We start from the raw sequence: 20457 nt of genomic DNA on the forward strand, positions 1-20457 counted from the left end.
TAAGCTCAGTCTCCTGCTATGTTGCCTTACAAAATATATATTAACAGCTATACCTATCATCAAAAATCTACTACGGAAACACAGTAAAAAATTGCTTATGTAAGAAAGCTTTATGAAAGATGAAAAATTCATGGAACATTTGATTATCATTGCAAGAGGCAAAATTTCCAAGGTTTGATTTAGATATAGTTATGGTTTTGATATATGAACTAGACAGTAAAAATAAGGCTGATAAAGTTTCTCCTCTAGAACAGATCTCTCTAAAATACATAGATGTTCTTTTTCTTGTTTGAAGCCAAATAAAATGTGCAAAGAAGTATACAGCATATACTTGTCACAAGAGTGGGTGGGCTGTATGGCAGTCTACCAAACGTTTAATCTATCTGACCATGATATACTCACTTGTCATCAGATTTAGGCTCGTGATTTGGGGGAAGACCAACAACATAAATCTTGGGACCAGCCCAAAGATTAACATGGCCAGAAGCAGCACAAGTTCCAAGGAAAAACTCTAGGAGTAGTGACAAAGGTCAAATGAAACACTGGAGAGAAACTGTAATTAATTCAAAAAAAAAAAAAAAAAGAAAATTCTTGAGACTGTTTTATGTAAAATCACTTGCAAGTTTTCACTATGAAGAAAATAAAGATGAATTCCTAACTTCTGACAACAAATTTCTAAATTAAAAATATCTAGAAATGCACTTCTTAGGAACATGTTCAGTGCTGATTTAGAAGCCTGAAAGACTGCCAGTTCCATGGCTATACATATTGCAAGGCTCAGAAGACTAGTCCTGACAACATTAAAATTAAAAGTATTCTGCTTTAAAATAATAAAAAAATATTAATTTGTTGACTGAATTAGAACATCCCTGCATGATTTATTTGTACACTGATAGTCTGCTGTTTTGGGGAAAGTCTAACATTTTGTCACTCATTTCTGAATGAGTGACAAGGATGAGAAAACTTTGCTGCCAAGGCCTGGTTAGTCATTTCAGATTTGTTTCAAACTAAATTTCTGTGTATGCAAAATATATAACAATATCATGTATCATTGCAAATTTTGTATTATACTTACACTGGTTTTGTGTATACATTAATTCTAGAGAAAATAAAAACTGTGTTATAGTTTCTTCCTGACATTTTGGTGGCCTGTGCTTGTAAATTTAAACCAAATCTCAGCTTGATTAGTTCAAGTTATTATAGTTCTATAGCAACAGATATACACAAGCACACATATAGAATATAAATATATGGATAGTAGGAAAATTTTAGAACACACAAAATGAAGGAAAGAAGACTGGGGTTTGTTGGCAACAGTGTCCAGTTTGTTCTTGACACATATAATTTCATAGATATGATTAAAAAAATAGTTTACTAACATGCAAATATGGTAGGTGTTTATGTAAAACATGAATATGTTCAATGTTACAGAAGTTTCATAAGATGCGTTTCAGCAAGGGTGATCTACTCATAATTGAAAAAATTCTTAATGAGTTATTGAGACCAATTACAGGCTTATTTTTAAATTGCAAATTATTATATATTGTATATGCCTCATAATGTAGAAAACAAAAATAAAAGCTGAAGAATCAACCCCCACATCCGCTAGCCCTCTTCAAACAATACCTACATGAAATCGGCTTTTGGATCTTCTCCTCTGGCTATATTATTACATACTTTAATAAATAAAAGACTTTCCACACAACTACTGAAATTTATGTAAAGACACATTTCCTACCCAAAACTGCTGTAGCTTCAAAGTATAAAACCTCAGAATTCCATCGAGAAAAATGTAAGCTAAAATTCTCAATTTCTGAATTTAAAATGAATTTCTGAATTACAAGTTAACTGCATGAACTTTTGAATACCCAAAAGAAAACACAGACAGAAAGTGGCCCAAACGAAATATTACATGAAAATAATCATGTTGATTTAGGCTATGTGACTTTTATTGTTGCATCCTTCAGATCATCCCAAAAGCATTACATTTCTGACCAAAATATTACCAGAAAGTTGAGTTCGTTTTGAGGACATGAGCAATGACAGGTATACAGGGCTTTTTGTACATAGCTTTAAGATGTATTCAGTTTAGGGAAAAGGCTCAAGTTTTTTGGGTGGGGAAGAAAACTAAATTCAAGTCTCTCACACTTCTAAAAAGAGGAATGGAGACATAAGAATAAACAAGATTTAGACTTCTATGTTTTAATGTAACATTACATCATTAAAGAAGGATTCTTAAAACTAGTATCTAAGGAATAAAAAGTATATATTCATATATATAGACATGAATGTCTGTATATATATATATATATACACACACACACACATATATTGAAATTTAGGCATAATCCTACTGACCTCCTAGCCTTTTCCTTAAGTTCTGTAGAAACTAACTCCTAGTGTCTATATTTCTCCATATGCAAAATTCTGGGAAAGCAGCTAGTATCCAAAAGAATGAGTAACTAAGTGTATTTACTGATAAAACATAGGTCTTCATAGCCCAGCATGACTGCTTCATTAAATTTAACATACATATATATGCAATACAAACCCTAACACCTTTTTTTAAAAAAATAATATATATATAAAAGAAAACATACAATTTGTACACATCTAAATGAATCCCCAGTTCATATGATATATCAGTAATATTTTGTTATGAATACTGATAGATTATTCCTAGGTTGTTTGGTCTATTCTGCTCATTACTCTTGCTCTATCTTTATCTTCATGCTAGACAAGCAGTATCTATGGCATACTGCAGAGTGACTGCACCATGTCTCTCCTGGGAATTAGAATGTTTCCACTGTTGGGAAGAAGAAAAAAAAAAAAAAAAAACTGAGGAAAAAAAGTGTTTTATAAATATTAGGAAAAAGCCTTTAGAATGTGTTCTAACACAGCAATTTTGATGGTTTTAAATAGTGTTGAAAGTATTAACTTGCTTCAATCTACGTATTCTTACAGCCTAAAGAGCAAACAACAAAGGCAAAGCACCAAAATTAATAGTTATCAATACACTAAAGATGGGCAAAAATTATAAAAGGGGGATTTGAAATATACATCCTCCTTCTTACCAGTTTGGGATACTATCATTCTGATATGAATTTTGAATCGTCTAATATAGATTTCCTCTAAATTAGATATAACAATGTACTGCTATCTGTAAAAAAAGAAACCAAACATGATCATTTTAGACACTATAAATAAAGCCAGGGGGTTAATAAACAGTCATCTCTACATTATAATAATAATTTTACCACTTAGTGCCAAGCCCAGTGTACACAATCCAGTGATCTCAAGACTCATGAGCACAACTGGGTTACATCCCCTAGCACACAACACTTAGAGTTACAACTTATTTTTTAGATAGAAATTGGCTGACTCATGGCCATTCAATTAAACCTTGCTAAACTCTTTAGAGCTGATCTGCTTTGGGAAATCAATTCACCAAATTCACTAACCAGACACACCTTCTGGACTGTAGCTACATATATTTCTTCTACCTCACTGTACAGCATTTGTCTTTTTGGTGCCATATTCCCCTACAATTTGAAATAATGATATAAAGTTCATTAACGGATTCTTTTTTACAACCAAAAGTGTATTTAATTCAGGGTCACAGGCGGATGGCAGGTTTGTAGATGTACTACAAAAGCAAAAGGGATAATGTTCTTAAAATAAATTGAATGTACATGCACTGGTCTTATATTAATTAAACATGGCATTCAAAGGAGTGCGGCTGTGGAAAGAAATCTCATGCAGTTGACTTGACCTTTATTCAGATGTCATCTGGAATACTATTGCAGATCATGGAAATAAATCACTTTCTGACGGCTTCTGCAAAGTGCTGTGGGCTAAAGCTGGAACTTCCTCAAATTTCACTCCTATCAAATCTCTGGTTTCAATAAAACACGAAGAGGCTGGCTGGGCAGTCTGTGAATTGCTGATTGTTACATATGCAAGTTGTTCCTTGATAATGCATTAATGTAAATTTAGGAGAAAGGCTGAGCTTTTATAATCCATGCCTACTTTTATTACATGTCCTTCACTAAACTTCTGTGTAAGAAATACCTTCTGACCCTAGATCAAGAGTCATTCTTTGTGCAGTTTTACCTGTACTGCAGACAAAAGGAAAGCTCTCCTTGGAGGGGAAAGGATTTTATTCATCAGGAAAGATGAATGCTTTCACTGAAATTTGAATAGTGGCAGCATTAGCTCCAGTGATATAGAGCAGAGAGGATTTGAGGTTTTAGAAATTTTAAGAGCTTCATGTTGCCTTAGTGTTTTAATGTCCTGTTCAGTTTATTAACTGAGTCTGTGCATATAGCCATTTTAAAACTCCTCTTTCTTCCAAAAGCTTTTACATCTTGTGTAAACTTGTTTTACATGCTTATTCATGTTTTATACTAGAAGTACCTCTACTGCATAAGGTATAAGGTGCAGTTCTATGTAATAAATATGACTGGTTTTAGGTACCTTTGCAATAATTCTTCCTCACTAGAAGTACATTATATGATTTCTTCAGATGGAAACAAACAAATATTGCTGTGACCTGAAAAGGCCAGAGGCAAGCCAGCAGTAAATCAGAGGGGAAATAAAGGCAATAGCCAAGCCTAAGCTAATGAGCATTGCTTTGGAGCAAGGTATATTGTCTCAGGCCTGCAGCCCTGTTAATGCATCTTTACACCATAGTCTGAAAATCGAGGAGAACGACCTTGTCTGCAGTGCACTGAAAGCTATCACAAGTTGGCCTGCAAAGGGTCACATGTATATATCAATGGATTCACATTGGCTCAGGTTAACACAGCCCTTCATCTGATTCCACCCCTCTTTTTTAAAAGAGACATCTATAGATACGAGAGTGAAAAAAAAGCACAGGCTCTTCCACTTATTTACTAGTAAAGTGGTGAAAAGAATTTGGAATCTGTCATGGGAAATGGCAGATAGCAAAGCAATAACTGAGCTGACTCTGTGTCATTTCCAACTGTGTTACTGTGATGGATGGTATTGATGGCACAATGAAACACAAAGCATTTAGTCTTCATGTTCAAACAGCACACAAAGTAAGCCAGTGAATCTGAAAATGGGCACCTAGAGGAGGAGGACACTGTAGGAGCCCTATTTCCTTGCTAGACTATACAATGGCCAGAAACTGTCCATCCTCAGCCTGCCCAGTTCCACGGGTGAAATAATTAGGTGCAATCATTTGTGAAACAGGTAGCTGCATGGTCTTGTTTGTCTTAAAACTCTGATAATGCATTGGAGTCCTCTGAAATTTAAAGATCTGAAGAGAGCTATTCAACTTTTCTAGTTAAACTTGGTCAGACTCTTTTCCTTGGTCAAAAAGTTGTAGAGGAAAAACTCAGCAGCTGAGACAACTTGAAGGGGAAGAAAGTTACCATGGTAAGTGCAGCTGAGGACAGGTTAAGCTTCTCTCTGTTCCTTGCCACATCTTCCTCTTTGGCAACTGTGTGCTAATTTGGATATAACAACAGTGGGTCAGGAGGACAATGAATTGCAAAGATACCTATATTTGTTTAAACTTACTTAGCTCGCTAAACCCTACATTCATTCTTCAAGAGAACACTTCTATTGTGATTCAAATCTATTCATATAATGTTCAATCTTATTATCATATTAAAGTTGCATGTTCTCTACTTGGTATCCAAACTTCTGATAGAAAAACATCATTAGTCTGACAATTTAACTTGTTTGTGACTTGGCACTGTGTAACAGCAATGCGCTGTAACTTTCAGGCATGATGACCAAATATCTTATGTAAAACAAAGACTACTGGGTAAAGAACTACTCATTGTTTTAAAAATATACTCAGTATATTTTAAAAAAGTATTTGTGTTCAGAAAAAAAACCCTTATCTAAACATGTAGAGGTTAGCAATGTCAGTTCACATTTACTGAAAAAAACCTCAAAACTGAATAAATCTGTATAAATAGTTTTATGAAGTGTTGTGTAATATGTTGACATTTTAACCCTATTTTCCAGAGGGAAATTACTTTATTAATGCTCACAGTAAAAACATGATTGCAAAACTGGAGGTAGTTTTATGTATGTGACTTATGTTATCATGTGCTGCATGTATATAGTCTGTAGACTTACAGCATCTCTGTGCTTTAAGCTAAGTTGGAAACATCTAGGCTTCAGTTATTACTGAAACTGTATATATTCTAAACCCACATTCACTGATGTATTTACATCATGTACAACATAATGCCACTTTTGTGAAGTGGCAAATCAAATTACTTTGAAAGAATATAACAAATTTTATATAAGAAATGTTAATTTGCAATAATAAATTGTTCTAAACCTAGATGATCTAACTATAAAGAAAAAGCTTTAAATAACTTAGAAATAATTTCAACACTACCTGAATAACATTAAGATTAGAAATGGAAGGCAAGATGTACCATTGGTATCTGGGTTGACAAAATGCAAGTATCACATCCTGTCTCTCACTAATATCCCAGTAAGGAAACCACAGTGATGTCTAAGAAAAGACTGACAAGGTGCTCCATCAAGGGATGGATCTATAGCCATTCTTCTAACAAGAGCCTTGATGTAGGAACTGATATCAGTACTCACAGCGAGTATCATCTCTGCTGCCTGACACACTTCCAGTCTCTGTTGCTTTGGAAGAGGATCGCATACAGCTGCTTTTCCATTACAGTCACCCCTTGTCAAATGTACAGATGGCAAGATGTAAGAAGCACTTCTTTACAGAGGAAGAAGAATCAGCCTTTCATTCAGCCCCGTACATTTACCATGGTCTTTACAGTGACAGTTCTGGTTTCCATTCAATTACCACATATCTGTAATGGAGATTTCTGATCTATCCAGAATAACAAATACACAGATATCACTGATATTGAAAAACATTTTCACCTTACACCTCCAAATAAGTCAATTAATGTATGTAGTAGTCTGAACCAAATGAGTTAGACAAGCAGCTGTGGAAAAAACAGCAATAGAATCCAAGATGTAACAAGCAGCATAAACAGCAGGTTGACTGGGAATTTAATAACACAGGAAAACATACTGAAAATACTGAGCCTGGGAGGTGATCAGACTGCAAATCCTGAACAATACAAAGACTAGAAGAGGCATCAGACACATCACAGTGGTCAGCATCAGCAAGCCCATCTAAGCCACAGTTCCAAAATGGAAATATCCAAGGTAAAATTATCAGATCCAACAGTGAAAGAGAAAATTTAAAAATTAATCAAAAATACTCTAACTACTGGATTCTGGAGGAAACCTGTGGAGGATAAATCAGTACTGAGAGAGCACCAAGAAGCATATTATGTGAACTGCAATAACAGAAATTAAGTATATTAAAATGGTTGGGGTCTACATCTGAAATTATTTGCAGTTGTACCAGACTCTACAGAGATCCTGGTTAGGCTAATCCTCTCCTTGAAGACAAACCTAGTCTCCATAAAGGAGAAAACTTGAAGGGTTATATCCCAGTAGCTTCTTTCCCTGCCCGTGCCCCCTTTCTATCACAAAAAAATTACAATTAGAAGAAAAGAAGCCTCATAGAAACTTCTAAACCAAATAATTCAAGAACATTTCTATGTAATTACAGAATCAACAGATGAAAGTTAGGGGTTTCAGTGAAGTCTCTGACATATTATCTTAAAGCTGAAGAGATTAAATGTCCCAGATATATGTCCAATTACCCATAGGAGGACAGTCAGCTGAACAACATTGTGAAGACAGAGGTTAGAATTTGGCCCTATTTTTTAACATATCTGTTAATCGTCTGGAAAAAGCACAGAAAATATATTACTGCCTTGAGCCTAAAGAAAAGACAGCATGAAATGTGCCTACAAAGGATCGGAAGGATGTTGATGTTTGTCGACATTCTTATTTAAAATAGAGAAGTCCACTGAATAAAATTGCATAACAACGGATTAGTGTATATATACACCACACTTTATGACACATATTAGGTCTTCAAGCAGAAAGGCAAGACTCCCAGTTTACCTATCCTTATATATACACTTGCAGTACTATGCCATTCAGAACAAAGGAGATTCAGAAACTTGAGACTATAAAGACAATAAAGGTATTTTAAGAAATAATGTAAGACGACAGTCTTGAAAAGCGAGGTGAGAAAATGATGTGAATGCTATTTCTATTAAATGAAAGCTGTCTAGAGGAAGAAGCCCAGTGATTTACCTGTAAGCAACAATATGACTCTTTACAGAGAGAAGAATTAGCCCTGACAAAGGCAAAAGATGACAAATTAGACTAGAGGAACTGCTGAATGCAGCTTAAGAAGCTTCAAGAGTGGAACGATCATACACACAGCCATTTTAACCTGAAGTCACTGCAAAGAAAATTAAGCATATCCAATATTGTTTAACAAGTCTGTGATAACGTATCTGCTCTTAATTGAGTTTGAATCTTCCTCGAGTTTTATGTCTGTTAAATTTCTCCATTATTTTATCACTCAGGTTTCACAATTCAAGAAGCAAATCAATACATAGGCCTAACCACTTCCCTCCCTTTCCCTTACCCCAAACAGATCCAACAATCTTTGAAAATGAGCGAGTATATGAAGTTACAATCTTCTGTGATGATTCAGACTAGATACAAGTAAAAATCTTTTACGATGAGCGTGGTGAAGCACTGGATCGGGTTGCCCAGAGAGGTGGTAGATTCCACATCCATGGAAACATTTAAGGTCAGATTGGACCGGGCTCTGAGCAACCTGACCTAGTTGAAGATGTCCGTGTTGACTGCAGGGGTGCTTGACTAGATTACCTTTAAATGCCTCTTACAACCTTATGATTCTAAAAAAACAAACAAAACCCACCATTTTAGACATATGACATAAATACACTATGAAATTTGAAGAAAGATTTGGCCACAGTTTCATCTGGAATAGCTCTGCAGCCAGCCTGATGGTGTTCACTCAAATGACAGAAACAGGACATACTCCTCCTGTGTCACCAAATCTCCAAGGGATTACAATGGATTCAGCAAATACCAGTGTCATGGAAAAACAGCTTCTGTTGTGCTTTTGTATTGTTTTGTAGGCTCTCTAGTATCTTCTGAGTAACACTGAGCAAAAATAGAGAGACTATCAATGTCTGTGCCTGCCCTTGAATCTCTCCATACCAGATAATTCAACACCATAAAAGGAGTATGTATTAACTTCTATTTTGATTTTGCAAGATGTGGATGGAAGGACTAAGCAGCACTTCTCTTATCATCACCTTTTGCTGTTTGAAAAGTTGTAAGAGGCTGTTAGAAAAAAATGGTGTTGAAATCTAAAGAAATCTATTACAGAATTTCTGATCTATACTGTATAAAGAAAGATGCTGCAGTAGAATCAGCAGTTTCAATAACTGTTTATACACCTTTTTTACAATGTCTATATGAATGCAATAACACAACTGTATAGAAGTTTTCATCCTTGTGTTTTGAGGTTTATGGCATTAATTTTTTCTCACATAGTATCTGATTCTAATAAATTCATAATATTCCATGTAGTGATACAAAAGGAATCTAGTAATATCACAAAATAACACTCATACTTCATAAAATGTTGGATCCCAATTAGAGATGGAGTGTTTATTGGGTCCCATTTCTAAAATATTTGGATTTTTATGGAAACCTGCATCTGAACCAAATTCAGTAGTTCAGGCCCGTTTCTGGTTCTTGTACATGAAAATAATTATATAATATTTGGTCCTCTTTCACAGATAAAATAGTCAGGTCCATTAAGTACGAATCTGTTTTTTCGCTGCTGGTTAAAGAGCAAGAACAGCTGCCAGCTCTCTTCCTCCTCCTCAGAGCAGCCTATGCACAGTAGGACAGCGTTATCTAATCACTATTCTTTTCTGACCCTCCTCCTCTTTGATTCTCTATCTATTGCTTAAGGGACTGCAAAGCTGATTATCAGATCAGAGTGTATCTGGATACAAGAGCAGAGCTGCCATATACTATGAACCATGCTGGCCTGGCAGATTAAGCAAAATGCAGTATAAAAAATGTAAATAATGTGAAGTTATTCCCAGTATACTTTCTGTCAATCCTGTAGGCTGGTGAATTTCTGCAACAATTACTGGAATTAATTTACTCTGTTTACTGGTTTGGAATAGCACACTAGGTAGTGCTTTCCAATTTTAGTTCATGATTAGTAATTTGCCACTAGGCTTTGGCTATTCTGTTATATGGCTGAAAGATCTATTGTATGAATAAGTATCTAGAAAATATCACAAGTGAAACAGTATACAAAAATACACCTCAACTAGTGGTGACACTCTGACACCTACGGACCTTAAATTTCCATTGATGTTAGAGGAGATTTCCAGTAAATGCAGAGCTATTCTCATAAAATTACCTACAAGGTTTCTTAGTTAATAGCTTTGATTGTTTAAAGGGAAGCTAATTTCTAAAAAATAAACTTCATAAATTAAATAAAAGCTTGAAGCTTTTTTTACATTGCTGAAAAATCACCAATAGAAAGAAAAGGATTTTTACAGTGTCTTCATAAACTTTACAATGGTAAAAGATGATCTATGGTACTATAACATCAAAATTAATCTCATTATTATTCATTACCTTCATTCATTAAAACATGTTTCTCTCAAATTAAAAAGAAAAAAATAAATTAATGAACAGGTGAGATCTGAGCCATGACAATATAATCCTCCATTTTAAGAGACTATAAACTATAACCTATAAAACTAACTGCGTTATGCTATCAACATGTGATGGATTTTTGTTGTTTCAGCAAAAACGGAACAAACTGTTCTCCTGCCTGCAGACACACTAGGGTAATGTAGAAGTTCTGAACATACATGAGAAATTCCATCACTAGAGCTGTAAGAAACTTATGTTTCAACTTCACAAATAATCACTAAATATTTGTCTGATTTAGATTTTTTTTTTAATTCTGATTTTGATTTTTTCCCCTTGAAGTATCATGCTGAATTACAAATTCAAACAGCTTCCCATGCTAAAAAAAAAAAAAAAAAAAAAAAGAGATAATTTAACTTTTTTAACTTTCTAATTTTGCATGTGTGTTAAAGTTTATACATTTCACACTGAGTATATTTTAGCATTCAACCCAGATTTGCCACTGTGTGAAACATCCAAAATGGTCAAAGTAAAAAATGACAAGTGCTTTATGATAAGTGCTCCATTTTCATTAAGCGTAATGGATACTTTTTCCAAAAGTGTGTATCTTGGCAAATGTATTTTCTGCCTCAATTCTCCATCCACAGGGGACCATTTTTAGAATCCAAATTAAGTGCACAGCAAGTTGATGCTTTAATTCTGAGCAGTTTCTTATTTAGTCAACAGTATCCCGTGCCTTTGTATGTTGAAAATATGCAAACTTTTCAAGCTTTAAACACTTCTGTAGCAAATATTTCTTATCCAGGTCATCTGAAATATTTACAAAAGTACGTTAAGTTTAGGTTTAATTTCCAATGTTCCATACAGCTCTTACTAGAATATCAGGTATAGCCATCATTTTGGATTTGTTCCTTTGGAAACAGATTAGACATTTAACTCTACATCCTGACTGAGGACATATCTCACAGTAAAGCTTCACTGAGTGCATGCTTTAGAAAAAAGTCATTCGGTTTTCCAGGCTAGAGGGCAGCATTTATTGCTGAGGTGGCTAAATACACTGCTCTGCAGAGCTAAACCAAATTCGTCATAATCCCACTCCACTCATTTTCTACAAGAAATTACATTTTAAAGTTCTGTCTGGCAGAAGTTAAAGTCTGCCTTCCTGAGGCAATGCTAAAAATATATCGCCATTTCAATTTACCTTATTGACATCCATTCGCAACTTCTCATTGTTGGCACTGGCAGCTTTTTCTGCCGCCTTCTTTTGACGCTGAGGTCCTCTGCCAAAGAAGATGTAGTTGACCAATGCATACTCCAGCAGAGCCATGAAAACGAAGACAAAACATCCCATAAGGTACATGTCAATGGCTTTCACATATGGAATTTTGGGAAGAGTTTCTCGAAGATGAGTGTTAATTGTTGTCATTGTGAGCACAGTTGTGATTCCTGGAAAAAAGAATTGACAAGTCTATTGGCTGAATTATTTTTACTTTTCTAGCATAATAGCTCATAATATTCAAATGCTTGAGCTGAAGAAATCTAGATTTTTTTTTTTTACTGGTGGAAAAAACCCCACCCCCAACCTCTGTCCATATTCCTTAACTTTGTCTTTAATTTTTTGTACAGAAAATAAAATTACACCTGTAATAAGCTGCATTCAATTAAACAGTAGTTAAGTTCCATGAGAATGTTTTTAACCAGCTAAACTGTAACTTTCTCTAACAAGTCTCACTTAGAAATTACCAGCCTAGAGTCATTGCTATCTTGCTTTCCTCCATAATTTTCAGGATGTCTGCAGTCTTGAATTCTTATGGGAAAATGCTGCAGAGAAAGTCCCGGTAAAACTCACAACTGTATTCTATCAAGTTAGAGTTTCAAATTTTCAATTGTAACTTTTATGTTGATTTATTTATTTTATCTATATGAGAGCTATACTGGCAGGAATTGGTCTGATTTATACAAAATTTGGCATACTCATCATATATATTTTTGTAACATGCTTGGATCCTCTGACGAGGGGCACAGTACAAATAAACACACATGAGAATAGTGATGAGATATAAAAGTACTCTAGAGATGAATTATGGAAATGGCTTTGCTTTCAGAATGTAAGGTAACGGTAAGGAAAAAGCCCTCAACTTAAGGAAAAGTTAGCTATACAACCCTAGTAAAACTTCATTTAATTCATACCTGAAAGGAAAAGCAATTTATAATCCATAACATAATACTGAATGTATATTCTGGACTGCCATGGGCAAAAGCAAACTAAATGCATTCTCTTTAGAGAAAAAAAAAAAAAGGCAGTAAAACAACAGCGGAAAATGTTGAGACAATTAGGCTAATTCTGGTTACAATGATTATACAGTTATCTAATTCAGACATGAAATCACTTCAATTTTTATTTAAATTGTGATTATTTAAATGCTGATTCAAATAATACTAAGTTTAACAAGCCAGACATAAAAAGATCTAACAGATTTATTTTTCAAATCATGCACTATCCACTATGCCAGAGGCAAGAAAAAGCATTCAGCTAATGCACACTACATGAGATATGTAAAAATGCCTACCTAAAGCAACTCTTGCAGCTGAAGCATCATAATTAATCCAGAAGGAAACCCAGGACAGGATAGTGATCAGAATAGAAGGCATGTAGGTCTGCAGAATGAAGTAACCAATGTTTCTCTTAAGTTTAAAGCTGAGAGACAGCCTTGGGTAGGCACCTAAAAGAGAATATTTGGTATGGCCATAATTTGCTTGTATAAAGTCTGAAAAAAATTTTCTGTCATTTTGGTTTTATTGTTTCATGTAACACAGAGAACACACAGAGTTGAAAGATCCAGGATAATCAGGCGCAGAATTTCTAGCAGGAGTTAGAATTAAATAATATTTTATTCTAAGGGTACCAAGATGCTCTAGGCACGTATGCGCTGGTAATTATAATATTCAACAAACAAGAGCCAAAATACATTTCAGAGCATCAAAGCACAGAAATGCTTCTTCCTTGACAAGCTGCGATATGCCTATTTCAGTATAACCCGTATTCTAACCTTCTCTCCAAGCAATGCAACACTTGCCTTCTGTCACTGGACAGCAGAAATATTTTGGTGTATGATACACTTGTTGAAATAGGGGCCCATTTCTGCTTGAAGAATTTGTGATGCACAATCCTTCTATACTCTCTCCAAAGATGATTTGTATCCATATCTAGAAAGTGAGTTTTGAATATTTTTTTTTTTTTAACACACCTAGAAGCTTTCTTAAGGAGGTAGAGAACACCACATAGTAATAGCCCAAACCAACTCTTGTCTCTCTTGAATTGTTTAATATGTCATTGAAATGTTCTAGTTCTTTCTTGCTTTGTTATTTTATGAAATCCAGTCTTATTTTCTACTTGTCACAAAACATCTTTTCAGCCTTCAGAAAGTCATATGCTTGCTAGCACAGGCTAAACTACAAATCCTGTGGAACAAGGATTTTAAAGGTTTTACAGTGGAGACAAATAATTAGTCTAATACATCCACAGCTTGGTACAAGGAACATCTAGAAATAGCAAGAGGAAGACTCCTAAATTTCCTACAGGCTGGGTTACTTCTTGTTGAGTTTAGGGTACTGAGCTGTGTAAATAGCTTAATCAGTTTTCACAGGAAAACAAAACATACAGCTTATTTGGATGAATTTTAACATCTACTACTGTATGCTCTTTCTATGTTAGTAAGTGATGCCTTACACACTATGAGGACTGCAATAAAAATTGTTCCTTTCAAAATTTACATTTGCTGTTCTAATTTATTCCTGTTCCTAAAATTTTTGTTCAGATCCTGAACTGCATGTTGAGAACTAGCCCATTTCTAAAAGTTTTCCCAGTGAACACCCCTTTTAGCTTCCCCTTCACAAACCTGTAGAGAAAACAACATTCTTGGTGATAAGCTTGTAGTCTACAATGGAGAACTGTGGCAGTTCGATCTTTGTCACTCCTGTGACTGCATTATCACCCCCACGCCAGTAAAATTCAATGTCATCTGTTGTATAGCCGTCTATAAAAACAGGAGTAAACAGTTAAGATACACATCTCTTCTGACATCATGGAGAATAGCCCAGAGAATTAACTCAGAAAATTACTTCAAAAATATTCCTAAAACTAAGCCATTCATAACATAATAGATATAAACATACAGACACAGGTAATTCTAAATATAACTTAAAATGGCAATCCTAGGTGTATTTTATTCTTTGGGTTTGAAAAGCTATCTTATATCAATATATTAATAAAGAAAACCTTTAAAAACAGATTAAGACTACACACATCCCATACATAGGTAGAAACTGTACATTCAATTTAAGGTAACTTCTGATCCCAAGGCTGGATAAAACAGTGTGGGTTTGCTGTAACATCAGCACTGGCAACAAACATGACCAGGTCATCAATAGGTGCCTGGAAGAGATACTCTTCTGTCTTGTGCAACATGCTCAGCACAGGAAAGAGGACAAGAGTAAAATGGGCAAGAGAGAAGTTAAGCAAACATTATCTCATGGTATTTGCTCTGTATGCTATGTAGTTTATAATCTGACTGGACAAAAAGTACAAACTCTAGCTCAAAGCCATTTAGATTTTACTTGTAAAACCAGTATCATTCTTTTTCTGAAAATGGCTTGAATGCAGTAGAGACAGCCACGTTCAGTAAGGCCCTTGTAAGAAGCAGCTGTAGCAAATGCAACAGCCGTCACTCTGGATGGCCAAAAACCACCCACAAACCCCCAACCAACCAAAATAATCCCACCACCCACAAAAAAAATGCAGAAAAAAGCACATGATCATACAGTCACAAAGCATACGCATGAAATATAAATCTGGGTTTGCCAAATGGCATCTGAGCTAACTTGCATATTCCAGAGTTGGCATACAGAACTAATCAGCAGACATCAGAAATAAATCTACTACAAAACCAGGAGTTAAGACATTCATGAAGGTTTGTAGCCATAAAAGGTTTTTTGGTTTTGAAAATTGTAAATAAAAACAACTCAGAGATAGAATAATGAGTATGATCTTCCACGCATCATTAATTTTTAATAATACAGATTATAATCCAGGTGTACAGCAGTAGCAGAAGGCAAATGAGTTTGAAGATATGAACCCAATAATCTGTAAAAACACTGAAACAACCATAAAAATCAAAAATCTATCCAACATACAGCAAGTTATAAAGTATTTTGGCAGTTACAGTCTTATAGCCTATTGATAGGGAGTCCAGTTTTTTGTATATGTGACTCATTCTGTTTGTCAGGGGGCTAGCAGCAAATCTAAAGTAGCATGAGGGCAGAAAATGGAAAACTCATTTCAGGAATCTGAGTCATGTCATTCATACAGGACAGATTTTGAACAGCTCATCAACATCAAGAATTCAACATGGAACCCACTCTGCTTTCAAAGTTGTTGACACTGACAGCAAAACTGATGAGAGAATAATTTTTTAAATGTTTGTGAAATAAGTTCTCCCTTAATCGTTCCATCTACCCAAAAGTTCACTAGATGTAGCTGAGGACATCAACCAAACTAAAAAGAGGCTTGTAGCTTCTAAATAAGCTTCAACAGTTAATGGAGTAAAAGCTCTACAATGTGGAACATGATATGCTTTTGACACATCCAGAACTCCTTAAGAAACAGAGTTTAAATTCAAACAGCAAATGGCTTACATCAATGGTCACTGATTTGTTTCCCATAATACTTTCTCTCTTGTTTCACCAGGAGGAGAATCATCAAAGGAATAACTGAACATAATTTGGACTAATGACTTCCCATAATATTCAGCTTCCCTCCTCTGTTTGGACTGTGCCATCAAAAGAATCTCATAGATACCATAATCTTTGCATTTAATGTGCATTACTTGTTCAGAGTTTAAAACATGAGAGGTCTGAAAAAGAGCCAAGATTACTGCTGTCAGTAGAAGGTCTATCCTCTGTAATCAAACAAGCATTAACAGTGATTCCACAATCATACTGATGCGTCTTACACACGTTGAGATACAAATTATGCTCATATCTGCATTTTTCATCATCAGAACTCATCAGCTTTGAAGTTGTCTCATAAAGATCAACATGTGATTGACTGAAATTTGCTTTTTCCTTACTGCATTTTTGCATAGGAAAACCTTTAGCACCCCGCATAGAATTGTCTCAAACAAACTTTACAGCACAGAATTGTTGCATGTGGACCTAGAGATAAGAATAACTTTAGCACAATGATTTCCAACAGCTAAACAAGGCAACCTTAGTTCAGCCAAGACTTGTTAGAACTGATTTTGAATTGGTCTATATTATCAGTTAAATTATTTCAAAGGAGTCAAATTACAGACTTAACCAGAAGATGGAAATTGTTTTGTTCTCATGAAGAAATAATGTATTTTGCTACTTAATTATGATTTTCTGAGACTGCCTAATTATGGGAGACTCCCTTCCTATCTCATTTCTTCAATTAACTGTGTTTTATTTCCTCCACAGTATGAAGATATCAAAAGGTACACGATGGAAGAATACAATACTTTAAGAAATTCTTTCCTTTCAAAATGGTCTGAAATACTGAGGCACTTCTAAGTATTGAACATTTTAAGAAATGAGGAATACTTGTATTGAGCCACTAATTGAGATTACCATAGTTTCTGAACTAACAAACATGAGCTGTGAAACACAACTTGAAACCCTTTGACAATATATTGTAAACTTAAATTTAGCTTTTTTAGTTTATTTACTTCTTGCGGTAAAAGTTTACAGCAAGTTCTGGTTCTGACACTATTAATGTAACCCCTTGGTAACCCTTCCTCTTCCCTGGGCTGTGGGTGTGAATGTCTTATCCTGCCCAGCCCCATCCCCTGCTTCTCCCATGGATACCTGTAAAAGCTGTATTCCAGCAAATGGATTTTGTTTTTGCAAATTGTTACTTACCACCTGAATCCGCTAATAGTAAAAGCTGTTGTCATGTTCTCAAACACTGCAAGGAAAGAAGGCTCTCTGCCCTTTCTGTGATGTACATCTGACCATTACACCTATCAGTGTACCTTCTCCCAGTGGAGAAGCAGTTGTTTAACAGGAAGGGAAATTACTGTTAGCATTGGAGCACTGGCTGTTGACAAGTCATTTCTAGTCTCTGCAGGACACTAGATTTTAAGTACCTCCAGATCTGCTCCATTTGCTTTAAAAGGTACTTTTCCAGGAAGATCAGTGGTACATAGATGGAGGTCATTAATGATTGTGTTCATGGCAAGCCAGGCCCACTTCAATAAGGCATCTGAAGGGAACACGTCTGTTTCAGTATTTGTGTGAAGCACAAATCCTTCACTCAGTGCACTAAGTTCTTTGGTCATTTTTCTAAGTGTTACATGGTATGACAAATATGTGCAGATTCTCCAGACCTGAAATTCATCAGGTTGTCATGATATCCTCTACTTTTCTGATCACAAGCCTATCATCAGAAAAAAAGGCAGACAGCTTACTTATGTTTCGTTGTCTCTCACCACTTCATATTTGTCAAGTCTCACTCTAGGATTTCAGAGAGAATAATAAAATAAAATCTACAATAAAATGCAGAAAAATTAATAAATTGGCTGATCTTGAGTTGAATAAGCAAGTATATGTTATGAAAAATATAAAAGAACATCCTTAGAGAGCTTAGAAAGAAAAACATTACTTACCTTGTTGTGAGGGTTCACTCTTACTTTGTAATATTAATGAATTTTGCTGATATTCTATCTCAAATCTACCCTGCCCTCCAACAGCAAGTCTCAGATTATAATATGTTGCGGTTTGAGCCTGGTCAGCAGCCAACCACCACGAAGCCACTCTCTCCCCCTTCTCTTCCAGCAATAAGAAGGGACAGAGAGCCAGGCTTGGGGCTCAAGATAGGACTGGGATGGGGAAAAAAAATCCCCCTTTATGGGCATGAGCAAAAGGCAGACTCGTTAGGGGAAGAAAAAAAGAACATACATTTATTACAGACACTAACAACACATAACAGAGTAGGACAGTGAGAAGCATTGCCACATCTTGAGAACACCTTCCCCCCATCCCTCCCTTCTTCCCGGGCTCAGCTCTACTCCCGATATCTCTACCTCCTCCCCCAGTGGTGCAGGGGCAGGGAATGGGGGGTGCAGTCAGCGCTGCCAATTCCTTCATCTTCGGTGAGGGGAGTGTCCGGAACTTGTTCCTCCTGCTCCATCATGGTCCCCCTCTTACAGGAGACAGTCCTCCACAAACTTTCTCTGACATGAGTTCCTCCCTCAGGCTGCAGCGTTCCCCACATTGCTCCGTCGTGGGTGACTAACTTTCTCCAACTGGATTCCCTCCCACGGCTGCAGCCCTTCCCGAGCTGCTCCTGCGTGGGACTCCCCCGCATGCTGCAATCCTCCCAGCGCTGAATTACAGCAGCGGTGTTTCCTTTTTCCCACAAGACCCAGGCCTCCTTCGGGCACAGAACCTTGATCATCCTGGCAGAAGCCACAGGCCATAAATCAGTGTCTGCTCCACCGTAGATCTTCATGGGTGGTGGGGGAGCCCGCCCTGCCGTCTCACCACAGGATACAGGGGGGTGTCTGCTCCGGCACACCTCCCCCCTCCTTTCTTCCTCCGTTCCTCCACTGACCTTGGTGTTCACGCAGCTGCCGCAACTCTTCCTCACAAGTCCCACTGCCCGTCACCACGTCCCTTCTTAAATATGTTATCGCAGAGGCGCAGCTGGTTGACTCAGTTTCCAAACAGAAGTGGAGCTGATGTGGAGCTGGGGGAGCTTCAAGAAGCTTCTCACAGGGGGCCGCCCCGATAGCCCCCTCCCCTGCCACCAAAAAACTCCACCACTCACTCAACCCAAGACATAATACCATTTACTGAACTCGATGGGATTAATCATAGTAACTTATTTAACTTTGAGTAATTTAAATGTTAAACTTAATAACTAATAAATCAATCTTTTATTTTTCTTTCTGATGAAATAAATGCTAAAATAGGTTACAGCAAGAAAAAAACCCCACATTTTAATGTAAGAGAAAGTATGTTTATAAAAAGCCCAAATGGATATTTATTTTATTTTATTTTTTTAGAACATCTGTTAGTTCTGCCTAACTGCCTATAGACAGCTTGGCCTTGAACCATCTAATCATACCAGGGTTCATGGAGGAAGACTCCAGGATTTATGCTCCAGCAGACTGCCAAATGCTCCAGTGTTCCTCCTCAACCCGGACGATGTCATTACACTCCTCCCTGTATAATCACTGCCTTAATACAAAGCAAATATTGACAACTACTTCTTGAAGAGAGCTGAACTCCTTTGAAAATCTCACGCAAAAGTTCAAACCAAAGATTCGAAAATAGGCAGCTCTGGGGAGACTGTGCAGAACTCCCTGCTGCTTAAGATACTTATATGGGGAAATGCCAAGCTGAAATTTTGACAGTGAGTGACAAGACTTGTTAGTAGGTATCAGTAAGAAGAATTTCAGGAAGTCTCCTCAAGCTTTCACTGAAATACTTCCCTCTCTTTCCAAGAAGGATAAATTATCTCATTTGTTTCATAACATGGAGAAGGAAAGATAAGAATATTATAGTCATTGACATATGAATGCTACTGTGTACTGCTAAAATACCCAAAGATAATTGGATATAAGTCTAATATCTGCAAAACATCTGCCAGATGAGAGAATGGGCCTATTGACATCTCTAGGGGTTGTTTTGCAGATATTAAAGTCCAATTACCTGTGGTTATAATAAACTCTATCTGCAGGTATTTGGGACTCCGAACAACTGTACTTACAAGTTAAAATTATTTAAAGACCGACCAATTTAATATAGTAATAAGCAGTCTAA

At 36.1% G+C, this 20457-nt stretch overlaps 1 protein-coding gene across 4 annotated transcripts in view; it reads right to left on the reverse strand.

Moving 5' to 3' along the window:
- Window positions 1–20457, reverse strand: part of GABRB2 (gamma-aminobutyric acid type A receptor subunit beta2) — a 170412-nt gene that overhangs the window by 13452 nt on the left and 136503 nt on the right. For all 4 annotated transcript variants that reach the window (XM_042790260.1, XM_033005722.2, XM_042790261.1 and 1 more), the window contains exons 8-10: window positions 14511–14648; window positions 13182–13334; window positions 11813–12057 (exon numbers count right to left, since the gene is read on the reverse strand). In XM_042790260.1, coding sequence (XP_042646194.1) covers window positions 11813–12057; window positions 13182–13334; window positions 14511–14648 — 536 coding nt within the window. The remainder of the gene's footprint in view (window positions 1–11812; window positions 12058–13181; window positions 13335–14510; window positions 14649–20457) is intronic.

Source organism: Tyto alba, unplaced genomic scaffold, assembly GCF_018691265.1.
Source record: "Tyto alba isolate M040663 unplaced genomic scaffold, T.alba_DEE_v4.0 Super-Scaffold_17, whole genome shotgun sequence".
In the NCBI taxonomy this organism is placed as follows: Eukaryota; Metazoa; Chordata; class Aves; order Strigiformes; family Tytonidae; genus Tyto; species Tyto alba.